Source organism: Acanthopagrus latus, chromosome 9, assembly GCF_904848185.1.
Source record: "Acanthopagrus latus isolate v.2019 chromosome 9, fAcaLat1.1, whole genome shotgun sequence".
Lineage (NCBI taxonomy): Eukaryota > Metazoa > Chordata > Actinopteri > Spariformes > Sparidae > Acanthopagrus > Acanthopagrus latus.
Genome location: NC_051047.1, coordinates 23,554,382 through 23,566,276, shown reverse-complemented (window position 1 = coordinate 23,566,276; position 11,895 = coordinate 23,554,382). Strand labels below are relative to the sequence as shown.

Below are 11,895 nucleotides of genomic sequence, written 5' to 3'. Positions count from 1 at the left end.
TTACCCTTTTTTTTCAATACCACTTATAGATTACTGACTTTAGTAACAATATTGGTCACAAACAAGACTGCAACAATCATCGTCCAGCCATTTTCATCAGTTCTTAGTGTCAAATAGAAGCGACTTCTATTTTCAATATTCTTGTATTTGGACGTTCTTTGCATGTTACTGCATAAGCTGCAGTGCAAAATCTAACAGAGCCACCACCGTAACGCTCAAAACTAAAATTAATCTACCCGAGAGGCACAGAACATTCCATGAAATGCAATGAAAGTGAGTTGTATGACACCAGCTGTCATGACTTGAAATGTGTGTGTGCCCTACACAGAAAATAAACACTGTGTCATGGTTTAGGGTGTTTGGTACATCATTTCCTGTTTTATTTTGAAGATTATATCTTCATGCATGGTGTGTTACTTTCCACTTCCTGTCCTCTTCTGCATTCCTACTTCCTGCTCGCCCCGATATTCCTCCTCAGCCTGCTTTCCCTCCACACTTGACCTGTTCTGTGTTCCTCCCTGCTTATCAGCACCCTTGAGTAGAGGGAGCTAGGCCACAAGATTCAAGTGTTACATATTGTCAGCTTCTGAGGCTCCCGGAGTGAAGGGCAGCTTTCCACTGGTAGGAAATGCTTCACTTTCAATTGAACGACTGTGTTCTTCCTTCAAATTAGTAAATGTTTGTGCTGCCTTGTTTGGAAATGCTGCGTCATTTACTCTCTGACAGTATAAGTCAATGATTATTTTCCTGTGCGCCTGTTAAATCCAAACAATTCCACAATCTACCCCTAAGAAAGCGGGTCAAGAGTCATTTAGCCAGCAAAGAGAGCACAGTGTGTGTGTGTGTGTGTGTGTGTGTGTGTGTGTGTGTGTGTGTGTGTGTGTGTGTGTGTGTGTCTGTGTGTGTGTCTGTGTGTGAGCGTCCGGGCAGAACAGGGCTTTAATAAAGTAAACAGAGGGGAAGGCAGGAGATAAGGCGAACATAAAGACGACGAAGGAGGCAAGGACACGGAACAAATTCACACTGAGGGAGATTAAAGCCAGACAGAGGAGACTGTTTTGGAGCTGAAGTCAGAGAACGCAAAGTCGGCAACCGGACAGAAAGCGAGTAGAGGAACAAAACCATGGCATACCGAATGTTTGAGGGAAAAGAGCATGCCTCGATCTACCAAATGTACCGACCTGCGCCTCCAGATGAGGTCAAGAACATTATTCTTCAATACCTAGATAAAAAGGTATGGCAGATATACTATGAGTATCAATGACATAACAAATCTGCAACATTCAGCATTCTGAAAACAAATCCTGCCTATGTTAATATCCTCAGAAGGGGCAGCCGCACGTGCTGGCCGTGGATCTGGGATGTGGGACAGGTCAGAACACGCGGTTAATGGCACCGCACTTCCAGCAGGTGGTGGGCATCGACATCAGTGAGTGTCAGGTGGAAGAGGCCAGGGCTGTGCCAGGGTACCCGAACATCACGTACAGGTAGGCATGTTGTGAATGTGAAGGCCCAGTTGCCAGAATAACATGTTGGGATTGTATGTTTCTGGGAACCATGTATTTTTATTACATACTATTAAAAACATTACTACATGTCCTATCACGATCTAAGTACATGCATATAGGGATGATGGTGGCGTGACAGCTAGGCCAGATGGCTGCCAAGCCAGAGACCACGCTTCCAGGTGGTATTTCAACATTTGTAACTGTGAAACCACTGTATAATTTAAACAAGATAAAGAGATGATCTCCAGCCGTTTTTGGCGAAATGTCAGGCAAAACATGATCTTTCCTTGTCCTATCCAAGGGGTCATGAGCAACACAAACAAACGCAAAGTTTCAACATGCCTGTGGCTTGACAGTAAAATATGACTTGTAATAATAATAATAACAATAATAATAATAATAAACCAGAAGTATTTGGGGTTACATGTCCAAACTGTCTACCTGCAGGCAGGGTACAGCAGAGGACCTCCCTTTTCCAGATGACTCTGTCGACTTGCTGACAGCAGCGTCGGCAGCTCACTGGTTTGATCAGTCGAGGTTCCTGGCCGAAGCAAGTCGAGTTTTAAAACCCCGGGGTTGCATGGCTCTGCTGTGCTACACTCTTGATAATACCAGACTTCACTACCAGGACTGTGGAGAACGACTCAATCAGCTACATAAAGAGGTGGGCACAGACTTCGACCTTTTCAGTTTGGGAGTCTTGTTTACCTTGTCTTATCTTGTGACCATGGGGTGACCATATCACTAATACCATACAACAGTAAAATACACACTGAAGGCCGTATAACTGTATTAACCTTTGTCGGGCCTTGGAGGATGGAAAATTTCACTGTCTCTCTGAGTCCAGTAATGCCACTATTGCATTTTTTTAATTATTGTATTTTAATGCAGTATTAAATTATTTATGCATGCAGACAAAAAGCACATGCACTACAAACACCCTGCAAAATGGGAACATTAAAGGTCTTACTGATGACATTTTTACGTCAACAAATCATAAAAAAAAGAAAATGAACACATCTACAGAGGCTTGTAGAAAGGTACAGAATGAAGTATGAAATATGTGTATATTTCCTTTTTTAAAAATTCACATTATTTTGATTGTGAATCAATAATTTTACAAGGTTGGCAGGTCCAAAAGTCTGTCTCTGTGTTAGAGTTCTGACAGTTTGGTTCCAGCTTCTAACGAGGTTTCGTATCACGTGGTATCTGTGTTCAGTCAGCAGCATCAACAGTCTTGGTAGTTGCCAATTTGTGGGCGAAAAACATCAGAATAGCTCATTCATCCACTCTACTGCTCTTATATTAGCTACCTAGCGTTAGCAATGTAAGCTAGCATTCGGGGCATTAGCTAGTGCCATAACTCGCAGCCACTTGATGGGGCAGGTTATTCGAGCAACAGTGGTGTAGTGATGTCGACGCAATGGAAGGAGGGGAGCTGGATGCCACATTTATCAGCTGCATGTTATCAATAACACCTTTTCAAACATTAGCCTCATACACATTTGTTCCCAGATGAAACAGGAGCTGTTACTTTACGCCAGCAGTCCAGTAGCTGCATCTCAGAATAAGCTGGACGATCTCTACTCAGCCATCCCTTTTCCAGATAAAGAGAGGTAATTATTATATACTCACTGTATCTAACTGTATCTTTATTATACCTTTATTTGTCAGAGACGGGCAATTACAAACGAGTCAGATCTGAAATCAGTCATTTTTTTTTGTCTTGTATAATCACACGTAAATAAATTGATACAACAGGGTCGAGGGCATTTGGGTGAAAGAGCCAACCTCTGTGAGGAACCTGATGGGTTTGATCAAGACCTTTTCCATGTTCCAAGCTTACAAGAGGAAAGATCCCCAGATGGCTGAAGACCTGCTGCTCAACACTCAGAAGAGGTCACAGGCACACACACACACACACACACACACACACACACACAGGCACGCATAGTTTGATCCAACATGTATGATTCAGTCATTTTGTGAATATTACCTAAATGCTTTTACAGGTTTCTGGAGGAGATGGGAGTCACGTGTCCTGACACAAACATGGAGCTGGAAATGGAATATTACTGCATCCTGGCATCAAAACCACAATAATCAGCTACATCCAGTCGGTTGTGTAATTGCCGGAGCTTACTGATTATGAAAATTTCTGAATGAACCACATTTTTGTTCCCTGTCATGGCCTTTGGGTAAGCTGCCTTACTGGCTTGCAGTGTAATCATTAACACAGGAACCAGTTTACAGTTGACTTACAGGAACGTTGATCTGTTCATGTAACTCAAGGCTTCATGCTGTAGTGAACCACCTCTCAGAACGTTCCCAACAGAACAACTGATTGTTTGCAGCCTCGAATGCACACTGAGAGGTCACATAACTAGCAAAAATGTTTTATTTTGAAATATAAAATGCCAAGCACTGTTTGTTCTGCTGCTTCCATTTGTTTCCTTTATTCTCAGTAGGGAGAGGGCAGGACAGTCTGTAGTGTACCTGCTTTGTGTAATGCAAATGAAACTAAAGTTACAAATGTTTTATCTCACAGCTTTTTATAATGATTTACATACTGTTGAAACAAAGTATCTTTTCCAATAACAAATAAAGAGACGTTGAATGGAACTGTACAGAAAAATGTGTCCAGTATTTGCACTAATTAGCAATTATTAGGGAATTTTCTGGCAGTAAGATAATACATTTTGGCCAGTTTTGAAAAAGTTCAAGTTGCTAATTTCACAATTTCTTACACATTAAAGTGTGTTTACAGGTCATAGGGGCAACGTGAAAAAATAGTATAAACCCATTTGCTCCAGGGGAAGTTGCATGTAATCTGATAAATTCCCTCCAGTGATGTAACTTAGTTGCTATATTGGCACTGGACTGCTTTTTTAAACCTGGTGCCTGCATTACCCACAATGCAACTTAGCCAGTGAGTTTTTTCTCCTCGTGACAGCCTTCCTAGTGTTTTTGATCCTGACTTCTGCCTCTGCCTCTGTTCTGCTTTGTTTGCTTCGCAGACAGATCTCCTGTGTAGCGAACCTTTCTTCAGTAAAGTTTAAACTGAAACTGTCTTGAGTCCTCATCTAGTGAGTCAGACCTCGTGGTTCAGTGACAAACAGCCCCTCAGTCAAAGTGGCATATGATTGTAAAACACAAGGAATAAACCCAGATTCAGAGAGGAGGAGCGCTGCACACAGCATTTCTACATACATACACCCATTTTATTGTTCACAGAGAAAACGTTTAAAAACAAATTCTGCATTACGAAAAACAACAACATAGTTTTGGAGCTGTCCCCTTTAAGGAGCTCATTGTTAAACTTCCCATGTACCAGTGGAATCAGTCGGACCTCCCACTTTCCCAGCACCCTACTGTTTCCCTCTTGTGTGTGTGTGTGTGTGTGTGTGTGTGTGTGTGTGTGTGTGTGTGTGTGTGTGTGTGTGTGTCCGATGGCCCGTAGAAAGGAATGCAGTCTTTTCAATGTGGAAGTTAGCTCGTTTCCAGCAGTAAAAAAAACACAAGATAACATAGATTGCTTTAATCTATTTTTTTTTTTTTTTAAAAACATTTGCTGACCTGATCAGAGAGGTGCCAGCGAGCTATGACTCACCGTCTGTTTGAAGGCAAACAGCATGCATCTTCCTACTTTAAATACAGGATCTCTCCGGATCATGTGATACAACAAGTGCTTGACTTTCTAGAAAAACAGGTAAGAACAGATTGAAATTGGTGGTAGCCTCTGTGAATTATTGCAAGGTACCTTTTGTCAATTGAGTAATGGTTGTAACTAACTTTACAGGAATGTCAAATAACATGTTACATATTTTGTCAGAAAGGTCGTCCCTTTGAGTTGGCAGTAGATGTGGGTTGCGGCTCAGGACAGGGAACAGTGCTGCTGGCCAAACACTTCACCTCTGTGGTGGGGACAGATGTCAGTCCTGCTCAGGTGGAAATGGCTTTGCAGCACGCCAAAGAGCCGAATATAACATACAGGTAAGCACAAACAGCCCAAGAGCCAAAGTTAGTCTTTTTTTTTAATCAATTTTTTATCAATTTTATCAAAAGATATGGCACAAGAATGCATCCTGAAAGCATTCCTCTTCTTAGATTGCGTCTCTTGTGCCTTGTTAAAGGTGCAGTACGTAGTTTTGGGGAAGACATTTGAATCTGAGGAGACAGAGCTTCATTGACTGAATATCCTTTATGCCCAAACAAACTTAATGAACAAGCTCTCTTTGTTTTCACAACTGAATAAACTGAATAAACAAGCTGAACTTAAAGGACAACACAGTGTCTTACTGTTTATCTTTGTTTATATGTGGCGGACCCTGCCACCCTTCTAACTTCAAACAGTGTTCTGTGGACCTTGTGTTCCTCTTTGAACAGCTTGTTTAATAAGTTACAGGAAAAAAAAAGTATTATAACCTCATTAATATTGCAAATATTACAATTAAAATTTAATTTCCAAAAACTACAAAGAGCAGGAACAATGTGACCCCTGTCTGTCGGTCATGCAGTGAGGCCCACAGAAACCAAACAAATATGTCGTTTATAGGTACCGCTTATGCACTAAATGAATAACTGAAGGTAGAAGGTAAATGAAGGCATCTAGAAGGTGTAAATAAATAAACAAATAGTAAAAAATCACACTGGATATTAAAATTCGCTTCTGATCCTCAGCAGTCGTTATAACACCAATTTTCCATCTTTAGACAGTGTGTGGCTGAGGAGCTGCCGTTTGCTGACGGCTCAGTGGACTTGATGACAGCCATGTCTGCCTTCCACTGGTTCGACCGGCCACGCTTTCTCCGGGAGGCCCACAGAGTCCTGAAGCCCCGCGGCTGCTTGACTCTGCTCAACTACACCGTCGACATGGAGCTCAGCCACCCTGACTGCTGCTCTGACACACTCAACCAAGTCTGCAAAGAGGTGCTTACAGGAGGCCGAGAGCAGTTATTGTGAACTGCTCACTGATAAACCCTCAACCACGTGTACAGGGATGACGATGAGGACAGATGACCATCAAAATAGTTCTGTGTACCTACATGACATGAACATCAATAGAAATAAACTGTATATAGTTTTAACTAAACCGTAAGTCTACAAATTGATATCTGAGGTGATAAACCTAAGTGCTTCTGACCTGATTACAGTCACGGATGAGGCAGATTTTAGAGTCCTGTTTGAAGCAGAAAAACTTGTCAGTGTCAGATTATAACGTGAAATGTTTTTTTGTTGTGACATAGAAGATATTTTCACGTTATTAAACCGAGTTTGCATGTCATAACAAGAGTACGTTGTTAAAACAAGAAAATGTAACTTTTCACATTATAATGAGAAACAGGAAAAGTTCCCCGTTTTTCTGTCCCAGTAGAATACATTAAAAAAAAAAGATAGCCATACTTGTTATAAAATTAGGGAAATGCTTCTTAATTTCTGCTGGTGTGGGAGACGTCCACTACACTGGATCATCACCTGTTACATCCTGACATCACATTCTTGTGGGTCCAGAACAGCTCATGGCCTTGAATTCAGAATGTCAAACAGCACCATCTTGTGGATACACTTGGTCATACATACGTCATCTGAGTGCCACAGTTATCTCTTTTCAATGAAGAAAACATTGTGAGAACGTGAATTATGAGTGTTGCACTTACAAAATATACACTAAGTCTAGATTGATTATACAAACAAACTAGATAGCTAGGTAAAGTATATGATTCATGGTTTGATGCCACACCATTAAAAACAGTGCTTAAAACAATCTTACGATTCTTAATCTTGTGTTTTCTTTAGTTCTACGCAGCCTTGCACCCGTACCGCAGTCCTCACCTCGGAGCCAGCTCTATAGAGTTATACAGGGAGGCCTTCGGATCAATCCCTTATCCTGACAAGGAGTGGTGAGTGGCAAGTTTTTGTTTGCCAATCAGCCAATCTGGAATATGGTAAGAGTTTTCTTATCCTTCCCCCCACTTGGCCTCAGTATACTCGGTATACCAAAACAGCTTGTTTTTTCATATGTATTACAGGCATGAGTGTGTGTGGGTCAAAAAGCCAATGCCTTTGTCCAGCTACATGGGTTTGGTGGAGTCTTTCTCGAGCTATCAGGCTCTGCTGAGAGAAGACCCGCAGAAAGCCACCGGACTCTCCCAGGACATCTGTCACAGGTAGAAGCCCAACGGCACCATAGTGCAGTATAGACATGAATATCACACACATATCACGCTTTGCCCCCCTCTGCCTGTACAATGACACTCTGTCTCCTGTGCTCCTCTCTGCAGGTTGATGTCCATAATGAAGGTGACCTCTGCAGAGACAGAGGTGGTGGTGGCTGTCAAGTATTTCTACCTCTTGGCCTGCAAACCGCAGGAAGCCTGACTCCCGCCAGCTCTCGCAGCTACAATAAAGTCATGAATGTAGTTGACTTTGTCATCCAGTATTTTCTGAGCTGATGTTTTCTATTTGCCATTTAAAATACCTGTAAGTATGATAGATGTACTTTACATTTTGCTATATACTGTTATTCACTCGTTACTGAGAGTTAGATGAGATGATTAAATCCATTCTAACATTTGTATGTGAATATTGATATTAAGATGGGGGAAACAGCTGGTTCACATAGCTTAGCACAAAGACTTTAAACAAGGGGAAATTTTCAACCAAGTAACTGAGATATAACGTATTAATCAGTGAATAGTGGACTACTTTATTATTTTTTTCTTTAATCTCATGAAAGCTTTAGAAATGTAACAATTGGGAGAAAGTAATCAAACGACGTTTATCACTGCATGTTTGCATGTAGTCAGACTACCAGCTTGATTACATGTAGTTCACTTCTCCCCAACACTGCGTGCAAGTGGAGAAGTTGTTTTATGAAGAAGCACTAGAGGGAGGCATTTGACCAAAATTGATAATCGGACCTCTTCTGTGTGTGGTACATCACATCAGGTCTCTGTCATCACATTAACTGACACATACAGTAAAATGTTAGCTGTATATAATAAAAATCATGTTGAACAAATGTATTTCTATGCAATACTGACACTGTGCCTGTATTGATTTGTCTCATTTCCTTTTCTTACACCTATTCTTAAAATTAAGCCGCACTAATACTATACTGGTTGGGGTAAACTGGAGGGTAAGCGAGGGAACAAATCAACCAACTTCTCACACCTGATAGTGGACAATGTGCACTTCCATCGCTGAAGTACATCTGAATTTTGGGGACAGTTCAACCTTCTGCCACATTTTATTTATTTCTTTGAATGTGACCTGAAACTGACCTGACTATGTCACACACGATACGCTTCAGACGACTCTGCAGCCCCTCTGTGACCCTTTTCTTAAAATCACGTCGTAGTCCATCGTGGATTTATTTGTATGGAACAAGAGAACCCAGAATGCTCCTACTGAGTGATGTTTTCTCATGTCTTTGAAGGCTAAGAGAGAGGGATGGAGTGCCGCAGCAGAAATATTAATGACTCTGTCATAAGTCGTGTTTGCGATGCTCGTCACGCCCGTTGTAATGGCGTCCCCCTCTGTTTTAACGTCTGTGTTAAAACGCTCTCAGCAGCCTTTACAGAATCCTGCACTTTATTCCCCTGTATCCACTTTATCACAGACCAACACATCAGCGGCGTCCTTACTTTTGTGAGGTCTCGGCCTCATTTTTAATGTTAAGCCTTCAGGCCTTTTTGTGCAGTTGGTAGCCACTGGCATGACCTGACTCTGACCGATGCAGCTGCTCTGAGTGGGCAAGTTTTTATTGTCTGCGCCTGGTAGCACAGGGGCAGAAAAGTTGTCAGCTTGGATCTTTTGGCCTTGAGCTATTTCGGTTTCCAAATCTGACCCTCCTCCACCATAAAACCATCATAATCATACCCGCAAAATGTTCCCGTGGTAGATAAATCATGATAAACTGCCCCTGTGGTCCAGTGTGCAAGGTTAAAGCAACACTATGTTTCAATTGTTGAGTCTTACTGCCAGATCGTCAATTATCAACACTCTGGGTTTAATGCTTCTAGTCCCCCCACAACCCTGCACAGGATGAATGTTAGGGACTGAAAGAGACCCAAAAATCAACTATACTTCTGCACAAAGTTACATAGTTTGTGGCTCAGGGGTAGAGCCAGCATCTTGTTATTGGAAGGTTGCAAGTTCGATTCCCCCTCGAAGCATCCTTGGGCAAGATACTGAACCCCAAACTGCTCCTGAGGTGCTGGTCAGCACCTTAAATGGCAGCCACCGCCATCGGTGTATAAATGTATATATGTAATTTCTGTACCTGTCATCGACATCATAATTTCCTTGACTTGAACATAATCAGCATCGTAATCACAGACTGCTCTGTCATAAGTGGATTTTAAAGCATGCTTTAAAAGGAAAAGAGAGTGAAAACTTCAACTGCATTGTTGATTCATGACAAATGGAAAGTGAGGCTGTATGTACCCGTTCCAGGTTTTTAGAGAACACGGCACCATCTGGCACCTGAGAGCCTTTCCGTCTATCTGTTGTTGCAGCTATATGAGCGCAAACTTCCAACCAGATCTCTCACGAACATCGCGCTGCTGTGTGGAAGAGTTATGCTGGAAAACAATCCCTCTTCTCAGAATGGCCGTGCTGTGCTTCGAGTGATCCGTATTTTTCATGACAGGATGCTCGCCGTGTGCCAGAATATGTGTTGGCAACTTACAGTTTGTTTTTGCAAACTGCTGATATGTCGTTTTTCTTAGTTGTCCTCCCAGAGAATGGGACCAACAAAGGTGACTGTGTAATACAGAACAAATCTTCCGCGGTTTGGCAAATCGGCCCTCTCTGTCAGAGAGAACACTAACTCAGCACCAGGTGATTTAAGAGAGTGCTGCGGCTTCACAGAGATTAAATACGACTAAAATTGCATCAGGCATAAATGTAGAAATCTCATGAAATCTGTGTAATTGTTGAAATATTTAAATGTTTTGAAACCTATGTGGTGGTTTCTGGTTGTTGCAAGTTGATGACATGTTGTCTTGTAAGTGCTTTTATACCTCAGAGTTCATTTTCTCAAGAGAAAGGTCTCCTGCCAGTGGTCTGTGGACCACTAATAGTCCGCCAGAGTCCTCTAGTGGTCCTCAAGTAGATTTGGTAAAATATAATGTGTTTGTCAAACTGTGTGCGAAATTACTGACTCCAATCCTTCAGCAATGTGACCAAACATTTTGGGACAGTTTTGTGATGCTGCCTGCCTATCTTACTGTATTTATGCCATTTTCTTTTTGTTCTATTGATTTAAATAACGACCACTATGTGAGACTGAAATTCTCCAGCTAGATGGAAGCTAGATATCGCAACGCTGATGTCTCTGTACTTCTTGTTACAACAGCAACAGAGACAGTGATGAATGTGCAGGCAAGGCTCTCATCTAATTGGGCTATAATCTGAAATATACAGTGGAAGTAGGCCGATTTGGGGACATGGGAAGTGAACTTACGAGGTCTGTAGGTTTTGTTGTCCTTGGTCATGTTCAGGCTAACCTGGTTCTGTCACCACAAATACAACTGCAAATCTGCAGAGAGTTTTATGGCTGGAATCTCATTAAATGTCCTTAAAAATATACAGTGATTTTGTGCTTATCAATGTTAAATGCCATCTCAAACCGGGGTCTCTAATAGAAATGTTGATATAACACACATGAAATGTATATCTGTGGGTCATTACTTTCTTCCGGCGAATGAGCTGCTCCTAGTGTATCAGTGTCTGTCACAGATTTCACTTTTCTACACTGACTCACGCACAAATTGGCCAGCATCCTTATTGGTTTGTTTATATCTGTTATTAACAGGATCATTCAGGAGTCGTATGCCACTCAAAGTCCACCACAAAGAATTGTGGAACAAGACTTCTTTTCGGCACTCATATTTGAATACACGAATATGACTCAGCTCATTTGCATAGTCCATTGCGTCAGTCACGACCAACTTGTTTCCTTGTCCTCCTCCTGTATTCAAACAAGGAGGACTTCACAGATTAAACAGAAATGTGTTGTTCCAAAGAACAGTGTGTTTGTGTGTAGAACAGTGAGAGAGAGACTTTAAAATAACTTTCACTGTGACACAAACAAATGGATGCATCATGGACGCCTGGCCAAGATACTAACTCACACTTTCAGTGAACTGTTGTTCACTTGTTTTCTTGTGTCTTCCAACTGTGCAGAGCGAGTTCAACTGACTTCAAACCAAAATGAGCAGTTCTGTCAAACAGTGACATGTCAGATGTGTCTGCTGTACAGATGTTTCGTGTTGTGTGTAACTACACTTACAGCATGTGCTAAAACTTAAAACCCTACTTGACAGCTCTGGCCAATTTCATGTTAAAGACATATGGAAAATAAAACATGTTTCAACTTAAG

At 41.6% G+C, this 11,895-nt stretch overlaps 2 protein-coding genes across 2 annotated transcripts; both read left to right on the top strand.

Annotated features, from left to right (window-relative positions):
- The first annotated feature begins 449 nt into the window (after positions 1-449).
- On the top strand, positions 450-4,130 carry zgc:162396 (uncharacterized protein LOC555292 homolog). Its single transcript, XM_037110605.1, has 6 exons — positions 450-1,234; positions 1,327-1,487; positions 1,956-2,172; positions 3,024-3,124; positions 3,270-3,407; positions 3,521-4,130. The coding sequence occupies exons 1-6, from the start codon at positions 1,124-1,126 to the stop codon at positions 3,609-3,611; spliced, it is 819 nt and encodes a 272-aa protein (XP_036966500.1). The 5' UTR covers positions 450-1,123; the 3' UTR covers positions 3,612-4,130.
- Positions 4,131-4,916: 786 nt separating this feature from the next.
- LOC119026321 (putative methyltransferase DDB_G0268948) lies at positions 4,917-8,544 on the top strand. The gene is made up of 6 exons (XM_037110604.1): positions 4,917-5,217; positions 5,341-5,501; positions 6,221-6,437; positions 7,305-7,408; positions 7,538-7,675; positions 7,790-8,544. Exons 1-6 carry the CDS (start codon positions 5,110-5,112, stop codon positions 7,884-7,886), a joined length of 825 nt encoding a protein of 274 aa, XP_036966499.1. The 5' UTR covers positions 4,917-5,109; the 3' UTR covers positions 7,887-8,544.
- Positions 8,545-11,895: the final 3,351 nt, after the last annotated feature.

What these genes read in the sequence shown, in the direction of transcription:
- zgc:162396 (XM_037110605.1), top strand. Translation starts at nt 1,124, where the DNA reads ATGGCATACCGAATGTTTGAGGGAAAAGAGCATGCCTCGATCTACCAA. An exon ending in TACCCGAACATCACGTACAG is followed by an intron (nt 1,488 to 1,955) that starts GTAGGCATGTTG and finishes GTCTACCTGCAG; the next exon opens with GCAGGGTACAGCAGAGGACC. An exon ending in CCTTTTCCAGATAAAGAGAG is followed by an intron (nt 3,125 to 3,269) that starts GTAATTATTATA and finishes TTGATACAACAG; the next exon opens with GGTCGAGGGCATTTGGGTGA.
- LOC119026321 (XM_037110604.1), top strand. Translation starts at nt 5,110, where the DNA reads ATGACTCACCGTCTGTTTGAAGGCAAACAGCATGCATCTTCCTACTTT. An exon ending in TTGACTTTCTAGAAAAACAG is followed by an intron (nt 5,218 to 5,340) that starts GTAAGAACAGAT and finishes ATATTTTGTCAG; the next exon opens with AAAGGTCGTCCCTTTGAGTT. An exon ending in TCCCAGGACATCTGTCACAG is followed by an intron (nt 7,676 to 7,789) that starts GTAGAAGCCCAA and finishes TCCTCTCTGCAG; the next exon opens with GTTGATGTCCATAATGAAGG.